This window comes from Phacochoerus africanus, chromosome 5, assembly GCF_016906955.1.
Source record: "Phacochoerus africanus isolate WHEZ1 chromosome 5, ROS_Pafr_v1, whole genome shotgun sequence".
NCBI classification, from domain to species: Eukaryota; Metazoa; Chordata; class Mammalia; order Artiodactyla; family Suidae; genus Phacochoerus; species Phacochoerus africanus.
Window position 1 is genome coordinate 64,551,734 of NC_062548.1, and position 13,638 is coordinate 64,565,371.

A 13,638-nucleotide genomic window follows, 5' to 3' on the forward strand; every position below is an offset into this window, starting at 1 on the left:
TCTATTGAGTGTTTACTATCTACTAGTCTCTTTTCTAATGATTTTACGTGATGTATCTCATTTAATCCACATAAAAAATTAGGAGATAGATACAATTATTACCCCTATTTGCAAGTGAGGAAACCGAGCCACAGAGATTTCCAAGTGACACATAAAACTGGAAAATATCCAGTAGGGTGATAAAACTTTGGGGTTTATTTATTTATTTATTTTGTCTTTTTAGGGCTGCACCTGTGCCATATGGAGGTTCCCAGGCAAGGGGTCAGATCGGAGCTGTAGCCGCTGGCCTGCACCACAGCCACAGCAATGTGGGATCTGAGCCGCATCTGCAACTACACCACAGCTCACAGCAATGTCAGATCCCCAACCTACTGAGCAAGGCCAAGGATCGAACCCGGTCCTCATGAATGCTAGTTGAGTTCATTTCCACTGAGCCGTGATGGGAACTCCCAAGGGGTTTATTTGTCTGCTGAATAGAAACAATTTGCATCTCTACCAGACAAAAATCTATAAGCTAACATAGAGTGTCACGGAGTCTGGGTCCTAATCACTTCCTTTCATCCATAAAACCTCAAATGATCAATGGTTCTTTCCGGTTAGAAAAGTAATGTGTTAACCTTGGCGAACATTTGGAAGATACTGAAAAGAACAAATCCAAAAGTAGAAATTACATGTAAAATGCATAATGAACAAGTATATTGCCTTTGTATTAAACAGGAAACAAAGATAAATATAGGTTCATCCTTCTAGAGAATTAAATAACAGTCTGGTGGGCATATTAGACAATGTTCCAGAATAGAAAGGGAAGGACCTGCATCCATTTGGATCCACGCAGACCCTTTCAACTTCTGTCAGGTGGTATTGTTCTTCAAACCCAACATATCCACTTATTTCACAGTTACATAAAGCCTCAGTAAGGATGGCAATTTTCAGATCCCCCAGCTAGGAAAATGCTGAATACAGATGTGTGATGGGCCTGAACCAGAGCCTCCAAAACCTGGTAGCCTTTGGAGTTGTTTCCATAAAGTCCTTTGTCTTCTAAGAACATGGGTCCTTCTCCTCCACCTTGGAGTCCTTTCTCAGGCCGTACTAGCTTCCCCCAAACCTTCATCTTTCCTCTCCTTAGGCCTCAGGGCCCTGCTTTTTTCTCCTTTCAGTACTAATTCTTTGGTCTCTTCTTTTTTTTTTTCTTTTTTTGTCTTTTCTAGGGCTGCACCAACAGCATATGGAGGTTCCCAGGCTAGGGATCTGATAGGATCTGTAGCTGCTGGCCTCTACCACAGCCACAGCAACTTGGGATCTGAGCCCCATCTTTGACCTACACCACAGCTCATGGCAATGCTGGGTCCTTAACCCACTGAGCGAGGACAGGGATCAAACCCGAGTCCTCATGAATACTAGTTAGGTTTGTTAACCACTGAGCAAAGAAACTCCTTGGGTCTCTTCTTTGCCCCTCCACTAGGCTGCAGTGGGACACAAAGTCACAGTGTCTTCAGCTCTCTTCCAGAGTCTCTGGAAAACTTGCTCTTTCCTGGTAACTTGATTTTCATTTCACACACACACACACACACACACACACAAAATCAAAAAGTAAACACAGACACACATGTGCACACACAGACATCAAAGAAAGACAGAGAAGGGAGTTCCTGCTGTGGCACAGCAGAAATGAATCTGACTAGGAACCAAGAGGTTGTGGGTTCGATCCCTGGCCTTGCTCAGTGGGTTAAGGATCCGGTGTTGCCATGAGATGTGGTGTAGGTAGCAGACATGGCTTGGATCTTGCATTACTGTGGCTGTGGTGTAGGCCAGCAGCTACAGCTCCAGTTAGACCCCCTTCCTTATTCTGCAGGTGTGGCCCTCAAAAGCAAAAAAGCAAAAGAAAGAAAGAAGAGAAAGAGAGAAAAATTTTAGGTGTACCTGATGAAGAAGGAAAGTTATCCTAGAAAGATCAGAGAAGGGTGAAAAAAAGTCTTCCTGGCTGTAATTACAGAAATTCTCAGCATGAATCACTTATTTGTGTGAAGACATTGGCAAGCTCTGTTAAAATGCAAACATGTAATTTAGGAGGGATTGTCTATGAAACGAGGCCATAGTCCTAGTGTCCCTAATCCCTAGGAGACAGCGTTGCTCTGTTTCTCAGGACAACGATAAACATTGTGAGAATGGCTGGTCTAGGCCTGGGCAGCACAGCCCACTGGCTGTCTAGGGAAAAAGAAAGGAGTCATGAGAGTTCCCACTGCCGCACAGTAGGTTAGGAATCCCACTGTGGCCGCACAGTGGGTTAAAGGATTCTGTGTCGCTTCATCTGCATTGTAGGTTGCAGCTGCTCAGATTCAGTTCTTGGCCTGGGAATTCCATATGCCATGGGTGTGGCAAGAAAGAAAGAAGAAAGGAAGGAAGAGAGAGAGAAAGAAAGGGAGGGAGTCAGTGTTCAGAAGGAGAGGGTCACAGTGTGGGGAAAGGAGGGACACCCAGACCAAGCTGTCACCTTTTTATTGGTTCTGCTGAGGACTCCTGCTTTCTTGTCAAACTTCTCCCTGGAAGGGACATCTGGTACATACTATGATGAGCCACCCATATTCCCCTTCAGAAATGCTGCCCTTCTCTTGGGAGTACTCTTGGTGGAGTCTTCAGCTGTCTGCCCCACCCTCCAATCCTTTCAGGAATTTCCTGGATCTGGATCATGCCCTTCTCAGGGCTGCTCACCCACAGTGAAGACCATGTGATGGGCATAGAGGCCTGGCCATCTTGCCTGGTTCAAGGCAATTCTGAAGGGCATTGGCCCTGCCTGCCATTGGGCCTGCCCTGCAGCTGAACCTCGCTCTCTCTGCCCAATCCTGCTCTGTCATTTCTCTTCAACAAGAGTTGGTCCCCAGGGTAGTCCTGCAGGGGGTATTCAGAGTCTGCTTCCTAGGGGACCGAATCTGCCCCAGGACTCAAGTATGTGGAAAAGAAGTTATATTTGGAAGCCATTTCTTCCAAAGGAGAGGTCAAAGCTATTGACATTCCTGTAAGGGTACAATGCAGACAACACCTCCCCTTCAGAGTTGTTATAACCCTTCAAAGAAGGCCCCATAAGTGCATGTCAGAAAGTTCTTCATCCTCATTCTTTAGAAAAGACAGATAAACTAGCGGTGCCAGTCCCTGTAAGGGGAGAGGGACATAGCCTGCTTCTGCTCACATCACAGAGCCCATGGTGTTAGCTGCTTCTTTCTTAAAATCATGCTGGGTTCAAAAAACAAACAAACAAACAAAAAGGTAGGAGTTCCTGTCGTGGCTCAGCAGAAACGAATCTGACTAGTATCCATGAGGATGCAGGTTCAATCCCTGGCCTCACTCAGTGGGTTAAGGATCCAGTGTTGCCATGAGCTGTGGTGCAGGTTGCAGACGTGACTCAGATCCCATGTTGCTGTGGCTGTGGCATAGGTGGGCAGCTACAGCTCTGATTGGACCCCTAGCCTGGGAACCTCCATAGGCCCCGGGAGTGGCTCTAAAAAGACAAAAACAAGCAAACAAAAACGTGCTGTGAGATTCCATCTCTCCTTGAAGCTGTATTCAGATGAAAATAATCTCCCCATTTTCCAAAAGCAGAAACTTTCTCTGAGATCTGGTACCATGCCCCATAAAAAAAAAGCCAAGGATACAAGCTCCCTGTTCTCAATGTTTTATGAAGGAATGAGTGATACCTACAATGGGGCCTAAGGGCTTAGACTGGCTCATCAGCCCCAGAGGCCTGAGCCTCTCTTGGCTACAATATAATTCTCTTTAAGTGTACTTATATCACTAGGGATAAAGAAGCTATTTTTCACCTCAGAAGGCAGTTTTTTTGTGTTTTTGTTTTTTCCAGAAAGAAGTTGAAGGCCTAGCTTCAATGCTCTGAATGTTTATCTCTCCCAAATTCATATGTTGAAACCCTAGACTCCAATGTGATGGTATTAGGAAGTGGGATCACTGGGAGGTAATTAGGTCATGAGGGTGATACCCTCCTGAATGGGATTAGTGCCCTTGTAGAGGGACCCCCAGAGTGCTCCTTCACCCTCTTTCCGCCACCAGGAACACTAGTCACCTTGACTGCTAGTCTCCTGACTCTGGCACCAGCCCTGCTCATAAGTCCTAGTTGTCCTCGATTCCTCCCACATTAGTGGCAACACAGAATGGTGATGGGGGTGAGGGGATGGATATATGTGTATATTTGTATATACAAGAAATAGATCTGGAAGATACATAAGAAAATGGATAATAATGATTTCCCCTGGGGAGAGCTGGGTGATGGGGAGACAGGTGGAAGGGAGATTTATCACAATATAATATTTTTGTACTTTTCGAATTCTGATCTGTGGGAATAAATGCATAATCAGGAGTTCCCATCGTGGCTCAGTGGTTAACGAATACGATTAGGAACCATGAGGTTGCCCGTTCGATCCCTGGCCTTGCTCAGGGGGTTAAGGATGTGGCGTTGCCATGAGCTGTGGTGTAGGTCACACATGCAGCTCGGATCCTGCATTGCTGTGCCTCTGGGGTAGGACAGTGGCTACAGCTCCGATTGGACCCCTAGCCTGGGAACCTCCATATGCTGCAAGAGCAGCCCTAGAAAAGGCAAAAAGACAAAAAAAAAAAAAAGAATAATTAGGAGTTCCTGTTGTGGCTCAACAGAAATGAATCTGACTAGTATCCGTGAGGATGCGGCTTTGTTGCCTGGCCTTACTTAGTGGATTGGGGATCTGGAGTTGCTGTAAGCTGTGCTGTAGGTTGCAGGTGTGGCTCAGACCCCATGTTGCTGTGGCTGTGGTGTAGGCCGGCAGCCGTAGCTCCGATTTGACCCCTAGCCTGGGAATTTCTATGTGCCACAGGTGAGGCCTTAAAAAAAAAAAAAGCAAAATAAATAAATAAATAACATATAGTTTATTAAAAATAATAAAAATGAATAATTATCCTATTACATTTAGAATGGATAAGCAATAAGTTCCTACTCCATAGCACAGGGAACTATTTCCAGTCTTCTGGGATTGATCATGACGGAAAATAATATAAAAAAGGAATGTGTGTGTGTGTGTGTGTGTGGCTGAGTCACTTGGCTGTACAGCAGAAATCGGCACAACATTGTAAATTGACTATACTTTAATAAAAAATGCTCAAAAAGTGAATGATTATAAGTCCCATTAAATCCAATTTAAAACTTCAGTTGTCTACCTAACACAAAGCACCTTCTCCACTCCCAGGTCAACTATGATCTGTGGCTCCCCAATCTGCAGTTGGAAGGAACCAAGGTCTCTTTTCTTCTCTTTCTACTCTGCCTCCCCTTCACTCCCCTGCTCTTGGCCTGCAGGGGTGGGGTGAGGCTTGTATAAAATCTCTCTTATGGTGCTATTTGAGGTGCTCTACTGATGGTCCACATGCTCTGGGTTTCTGGCTCTAGGTGGGTTTTTCAGTACCTCCTCTGCTCCTTTGCTCCTCCCCTGACTAGGGGACTCCATCTGCACAGTATTCTGATGTGAGTTGTGTGCTCTTTCACTGACCTCCAGTAAATCCCTCTTCCTCTCCTGCTCGGGAGTGCTGGGGGAGGGGTCCTCCATGGCCCTTCATTCCAGGGTTTCTTGCCCCAATGGGTGATCATTTTAGGGGGAAGCTCAGCTTCTCTGGCATACATTTCAGCCATGAGAGTATTACACATCTTGCCACATCAAATATTTCCCTGCCTGCCAATGAAGGCTTCTCTGGCCAACACCTGCCTAGAATTCTCCAGGCAGGAAGCAGACATTAATCTCTAGATTAGGTCTTCCGTCCAAACTCAAGTTTTCCTGAGCTTTCTTTGACCAGATGTACTCCAGCGCATGAGGTGGGCTTGTAAATTTCTGCAGGTAGTTAGCCTGGGATTTAATGCCTTTTTTTTTTTTTTTTTTCTGGTTAGGAGCTCCCTTCCAGAACTTTAAACTGACACTTCATGACTCAAAAGACTTCCCTCATTCAAGAAATTCCAGTTTTTTGCTTGTTGGAGCTGCAGGGGAGTGCGAGTGAGAATCCAAAGACAAGTCAGACACCACTTATCCAAGTCAGGAAAGGTGTAACTTCTATGTGCCCCACTCACAATGTGGAGGTGCTTTGGGATTGTTGCCAAATAGGACCGTCCTATCCCACATCTGGTTACTCACATCACTAACCACTTCAAAATATCACCTCCCCAAGTGAAGAAGAAAGTTCTTTTCTTAAATGATAATAACCACCATTTATTGAAAGCTTATAGGTATTAAACATTTTACATATTAATGCATTAACTGGTCGTAACACTGTTATAAGCTATCTCAGTGAGAAAACCTGAGACTCTAGAGGTCACAGAGCCAGTGGTAAAGTTGGAATTTGAACCCAGATCTGTCAATTTTCCTATAAAGATAAAAGGTATAAGAAAGACAAATATCACATGATATCACTTATGTGTGAAATCTATTAGAAATGATAAAAAAAATTTTTTTTTTTTGGCTGTGTCAATGGCATGTAGATAGATGTTCCTGGGCCAGGGATCGAACCTGTGCCACAGCAGCGATCTGAGCAGCTGCAGTGACAACACCAGATCTTTAACCTGCTGGGCCAGAGGAGAACTCCCAAAAGAACTTATTTGCAAAGCAGACTCACGGATTTCAAAATCAAACTTATGGTTACCAAAGGGGAAACATGGGGAGAGGGTTAAATTAGGAGGTTTGGATTAGCATACACACTCTACTGTATATTAAATAGATAATTAACAAGGACCTCCTGAAAAGCACAGGGACACCTATTCAATATTCTGTAATAACCTATTTGGGAAAAGAGTGGATATATAGGTATATGTATAACTGATTCACTTTGCTATACACTTGAAACTAACTACACTCCAATAAATTTTTTTTTGTCTTTTTGCCTTTTTTTGGGCCGCTCACGCGGCATGGAGTTCCCAGACCAGAGGTCCAATCGGAGCTGTAGCCGCTGGCCCACGCCAGAGCCACAGCAAGGCAGGATCCGAGCTGTGTCTGCAACCTACACCACAGCTCACGGCAACACCGGATCGTCAACCCACTGAGCAAGGGCAGGGATCGAACCTGCAACCTCATGGTTCCTAGTTGGATTTGTTAACCACTGCGCCACGACGGGAACTCCCAATAAAATTTTTAAAAAAGAAAAATTGTATAGTTTGTATCTGGTGCAATAGTCTCCCACTGATGGGCTATAGAACTGGGGTGGAGCTGTAGTTATTATTCACAAATGAAATATGCTTAGGACCATCAAACATTGTGCATGGATTCCAGAAATAAATGTATATGGTATTCCTTTAATTTTTTTTAATTTTTAATTTTTTTTCTTTTTTGGGGCCACACCCATGGCATATGGAGGTTCCCAGGCGAGGGGTCTAATCGGAGCTACAGCTGCCAGCCTAAGCCATAGCCACGGCAACGCCAGATCCTTTAACCTACTGAGCAAGGCCAGGGATTGAACCCGGAACCTCATGGTTCCTAGTTGGATTCATTTCCACTGTGCCACGACGGGAACTCCTGGTTTTCCTTTTATATATCGGTTCAGTTCAATTCAGTAAATATTGAGTTCTCTCTTTGTGCCAGGCATTGTTCTAGGTGCCAAAGATACATCAGTGTATGAAACAAACTAAAATCCCGGTCCTTGTGAAAAGAAAAATTCATTAAAATCATATCCATATTATATTTTTTGTTATCACGCATTTTAGCAATTCAAATAACTATTGTGTAAGTGCTCAGAAAAGTCTTGCTACTTAAAATGAGTCTTCATACTGGACCTACCTAGAAGCCCCTGATAGAATTTGAATGGTAGCAAGAACACTTTGTTCTCTTAACAGAGAGAGAAAACCAAACTATAGTCTTATGTCAGCTTACTGTTAACAACAAAATTCATTTATTTAAGTCCAGTCTCGACTTAATCCTGACCATATACAAAATTCTTACATTTATTTATTTATTTTTGGGGGGAGATTCCAGACATAGTACCAGCATTGGTGTCCCAGAAAGAGAGGCACTTAATCTTCATATTACTTTTTTTCCTTTTTACTGCTGCTCCTATGGCATATTTAAGTTCCTGAGCCAGAGGCTGAATGGAGCTGCAGCTGTAGGCCTACACCAGAGCCACAGGCAATACCAGATCTGAGCCACACCTGTGACCTACACAGCCTTAACCCACTGGGCGAGGCCAGAGACCCAATCCACATCCTCTCAGACACTATGTAGAGTTCTTAACCTCCTGAGCCACAGAGAACTCCTAATGTTTATTTTTTCACATGGACATTCTTTATTTGTGGTCAATGCGTCCTTTTCTCTAATAATTAAAGCAGATGTACAACATATGTTTGCTGGACCACAAACAGGCTATTTTAGCACCAAATTCAAGTTATCTCAAGTATAAGCCAGATTTCTATATCTCAATATGTGAACATTTCTTTTATTATTAGCCTGTTTAAATGAAAGTTCTACATTTCAAGAAGTTAAGTGCCAGTAAGGTAGCTTTTGGTCTTTGCTGTCATATCCTTATCTTCACTACGGAGTTCAGATTCACTCTTACCTTCTGTAATTTTTCTGGTCTTCACAAAGGCAGGCGGTAAGGAGTTTCACCCTCTCCATATGGTAGATGGGGAAATGATGAGAGGTCTGCACCTGGGCCTTGGAAGAGACATGGAAGGTTCTGCACTGCTCTTTTCACCTCCTTTGTTGCGGAAACAGCAAAAACCATGGCAGTGGAAGGAGACAAACGGCACTCAGAGATATGGAAAAGCAAGTTTTATTCAGCACCAGTGTGGGATCAGATGAGTCACCTCCAGAGTCTGAGCACCAGGTCTTTGTTCTCAGTAACTTTTATACATTACAAGGTCTTGATTTTCCCATGTAAGCATCCCTGCCCTCCCCCCTTCCACAAGCAGTGTTCCTCCCTAAGAAACTGAGCAAGCAAGGTTACAGAAGCCGAACTGATAAGCAATGCTAGCTTCAGGATTAGCAGGGCTGCTGGCTTGGACATAGGGCACACAGTTGCTACATTATTACAAGAAGGGTGGTATGAGGCAGAGCCTAGCTGGAAAGGCTTGCAGCTGTCTTTTTAGCCAAGATAGGGTGGGGGGAGGTGTTTCTTAGTTAAAACTTCTATTTCAGCCTCACTGTTTCCTCACTCCTTTTGACAGCCCTCCCCCTTGACTCTCTCCTTTCCCCTTCCCTTCCGTAAGGTCCCCCCAAACCACTAACAAGCTGTAGCCATTGAACTACATTTCCCACAACGTCTAGCGCCGTCCAGCTTCAGTGGGGTTTCCCCTGAGCTGCCGTTACAATTAATATAGAATCAAACCCACGTTTCCAGAGAAAAGCCGAGTTATTGTACACGTCTGCATTAGAATGGCTGTTTCTTCTCCTCCTTTGGAGGTGGAGTGTGACGTAAAGAGGCCTCTGCAGAGAGAAATTTATACCGGCAAATGCTCTGGCCACCCTCTTCCTTCTCGCGCCTCGGCCCCTGCCAGATTCCAGGGGGCCTAGGAGTGTCATTGGCGGATGACCGCAGCCCTCGTCGCCGCCCCGGCCGCCGCCACCATGGCCTCTGGCAGCAGTGGCCTTGCCGCCGCCCGCCTCCTCTCGCGCTCCTTCCTCTGTGAGTCCGGTTGGGGCGCTCTTTACGAGCCTCCGCGGCTTCCCTGCCTCGTTGGACCCCGCGCCCCGGTTCAGGCCGGGGCTGGGCCCTCTGGGGCGGGACCTCGGCGGGGGCCCAAATCCGCGACCCTTTGCAATGGAGGGAGCTTTGCTGGATGTTTCGGGTGGGGACGTAGAGCTACTGAGCCAGGATTTGGGTCTGGGAGCCCTGCAGACCCGGGAGCACGCCCTTGATCCCGCGGTACTGAGTGGTGGGATGGGGGCTGCATCTGGAATTGTTCTTTTGGAGAGTGAGGGGTGAGGTGGTCCAGGATGAGCTCAGCTGGAAGGGTGAGTGGGTTGAGAGGTAGGAGTAGGAGATCAGTAGGAAATTGGAGGGTGAAGCTGAGCTTTGTGCGGCAGGGTCCTACATCTGTAATTGTCCTCTTCAGTAGATTTTAGGGTGGGTTCTGCAACGGGAGTCCGCACAGCCCAGAAAACTAGAAGCTTAGGCTGGGACCTTAACCAAGTTATATCTCCACCACGCGGTGCGAATCCTTCAGTTCCTGAAAACTTAATACCCACCCTTGCTGGTAATGCTGACTATTGAAAATTCTTGTTCAAAGTCTCAGTGGTTGTTAGGTAGGTTGTGTAGGAAAAGACTTTGGAATCAGCCACATCAAGTTTGAAGTCTGGCTAGTCCTATACGGTCTATGTAGTAACTCAGGGACATGTTTCTAAATCTATTTCTCCATTTCTTTTTCAAATCCCAGGAAAATAACACCATATTTTAGTGACCCGGAGACACCATCACTTGTAAGATGCACTGTTGATTTGTCCACCACTAATGGTGGAAAATGGTTGCTGATTAAAATTGTGACACACCATTGGTTGTCAGTTGCATCCTGATTTAAAGAATGTTAAAAAAGGAAAGAAAATGTGCATCCTAGAAATGAAGTACAGGATGATCTGGGTTCACTATGCAGAAAAAATGAAACCCTTTATATAAAGCACTTGGGGTGTAACAGGCACTTAACCGAAGTTCTCTTTCTCTTTATTCTACTTTGCTTGTCATCTTATTGCTAGTGCTGAATATTGGATGAGACTTAATTTACTGAGAATACTGCATTCTAAAAGTGTACGGCTATGACTGTACACTCTATATGCTTAGCTACCAGATCACTTGAGGCTAAAGTTTGGTAAGTAGGAAGAAAGTTTTCTGGAGATTTTTATTATGTAACTTAAAAAAATAATTGAGGGTGTTGTAGGCAGAAAGAGAAAAGGGATTGGTTATACCCACGTCTTTATCTTCTGGCATCTTGCTTGTTTGAGTTTCTGAATCTTTGCCTCAGAGGTCTGCTGTCTTAGAAGGAGAATCTAGGGAAGAAAGAAAGATGTCTAAAAGATCAGGATCTTGAATCCACCCTTAGCAATACTTAACAATACTTTTCTTGCAGAACTGGAACAACTTTATTCCTAGACTTTCAGAATCTTGAGGCCTTAAGAGATCATCTAGTTATCTTCTTGTTGCTAGAGTGGCCTTCATTTATCCTACTCATGTGATTAGCTGTTATTAATAGAGAGATCTGAGATATAAACCAAAGTATCTCCTATATCAGAGAGGTTGCAAACTGTAGGGTTCATGTTTAAAAACCTCTGACCCACAGCTTTTTCTCCCATGCCATATTTCCAAGCCCACTTCCAATCCTGCTAGAAAAACAGCAGCCACAACAATATCATCTTGCAAACTATTTTTTTTAAAGATGATCAGAAATTATTTTGGCTCTGGGGTTAGCAATACAACTAGAGTTGCTAGGGGATCTTGTTCCTTCTATTGTCTTAAGCTTTAATTGATGGTACATTTTGTGCTGAAGGTCATAAGTGTTACAATGTTGATTTGAGTTAGGAAAAAAAAACCCCTAAATACTTGTAGATGCCTTCCAGAGACCCTTTGGTGGCAGCCTAGAATATTTAGAAATTCCTAAGCAAACAATGACGACAACAAAACCAGTTCCTATGATAAAAGAGAGCCTAGTTGAAGTAGGGGGAGAAAATTAAATGAAAAATAAGGAAGATTTCTTCTATGAGAAAGTTTAAAGATTTCCTAAGCACCTTTGAAATTGAAATGGTGATTTTCGAGATGTATAAAGTTGTTTTACAAGGTTGTTTTAAACATGAACCAGTAGTTCCTATAAATTGGGTTTTTGAGAATAAATAAGGAACAGTATTTTTTTTACTTTTATTGACATGAAGCATTATACTAGTTTTAGATGTAAAACATAATATTTTGATAGTTGTATTGTGATATGATCCCCACCATAAGTCTAGTTAACGTCCATCAACATACATAGTTACACATTTTTGATTCTTGTGATGAGAACTTTTTTTTTTTTTGTCTTTTTAGGGCCACACTCTTGGCATATGGAGGTTCTCAGGCTAGGGGTCCATTTGGAGCTGTAGCTGCCGAACTTGGGGTCTAAGCCACATCTGCAACCTACACCACAGCTCACAGCAACACTGGATCCTTAACCCACTGAGTGAACCCAGGGATCAATCCCGTGTCCTCATAGATGCTAGTCGGGTTCATTCATGATGGGAACTCCGTGATGAGAACTTTTAAGATCTACTCTCTCTCTTTTTTTGGGGGGGGGCACTCCCATGGCATGTGGAAGTTCGAAGGCCAAGGATTGAACCTGTGCCACAGCATTGACCCGAGCTACAGTGGAGGCAACACTGGATCCTTAACCTGCTGAGCAGATCTTGGAACTCCCAAGATCTGCTCTTTCAAATATGCAATATAGTATTATTAACTATAGTCACCATACTGTGCATTACATTCTCATGACTGTATTTGCTAAGTGGAAGTTTGTACCTTTCACTTGGCCCTCATCCCCCTGCCATTCTGGCAACCATCAATCTGTTCTCTTTACCTGTGAGCTCAAGTTTTGTGTTTTTCTTGTTTCGTTTTGTTTAGATTTCACATATAAGTGAGATCATATGGTATCTGTCTTTCTCTGTCTCATTTTACTTTGTAGTGTCTCCAAGGTCCATCTGTGTTGTCACAAATGGCAAGATTTCCTCTTTTTTACAGCAGAATAATGTTCTATATTGTGTATCTGTGTGTGCATATTGATATATATGCCACATTTTCTTTATCCATCTATTGATGTACACTTGGGTTGTTACCATATCTTGGCAAGTATAACTAATGTTGTGATGAACATGGGGGTTTTTTCTTTTCTTTTCTTTTTTTTGTTCAGGGTCGCACCGACGGCACATGGAAGTTTCCAGGCTAGGGGTCACATGGGAGCTGCAGCTGCTGGCCTAAACCACAGCTATAGCCACTCAGGATCCAAGCTGTGTCTGCGACCTACACCATAGCTCATGACAGCACTGGATCCTTAACCCTCTGAGCAGGGCCAGGGATAGAACCAGCGTCCTTGCAGGTAATAGTTGGGTTTGTTACCCGCTGAGCCACAACGGGAACTCCCTGCGGGGGTTCTTTTCAAGTTAGTGTTTTTGTTTTATTCAGATAAATATTTGGAAGTAGAATTGCTGGGTCATATGACAGTTCTATTTTTAATATTTTGGGGAACCTCAATACTGTTTTTCATAGTGGCTGCACCAATAACAGTCCTAGTAAAGGCATACAACCAACACTTACTGTTTCTTGTCTTTTTGGTACTAGCCAATCTGACAGATGTGGGGTGAAATCTCAGCAGGGCTTTGATTTGTATTTCCCTGATGATTAATGATGTTGAGTGCCTCTTCATGTACCTATTGGCCATTGGCATGTATTCTTTGGAAAAATGTCTATTCAAGAGCCAGTATTTTTGAACTTCAGAATTAAGGTATTTTGTTGCCAAAAAGTGAACCTCACAGATCAACTGGTCCCATACCTTTGTTTGGCAGATGTGAATATAAGCCCCAAAAGTTTCCAAACCAATATCAGAATGGGTACTAGAGCTCAAGTCTTCTGAATCTGCAGTGCCCTTTCTGCTAAATACATACCATGTGATCTTAAGCCTCTTTTTTG

General features: G+C 43.9%; 1 protein-coding gene across 1 annotated transcript in view; it reads left to right on the forward strand.

The window, feature by feature from the left end:
- Positions 1 to 9,440: 9,440 nt before the first annotated feature.
- Positions 9,441 to 13,638, forward strand: part of SUCLG1 (succinate-CoA ligase GDP/ADP-forming subunit alpha) — a 34,859-nt gene continuing 30,661 nt past the window's right edge. The window contains exon 1 of the mRNA XM_047781654.1: positions 9,441 to 9,624. Coding sequence (XP_047637610.1) covers positions 9,528 to 9,624 — 97 coding nt within the window. The 5' untranslated portion in view covers positions 9,441 to 9,527. The remainder of the gene's footprint in view (positions 9,625 to 13,638) is intronic.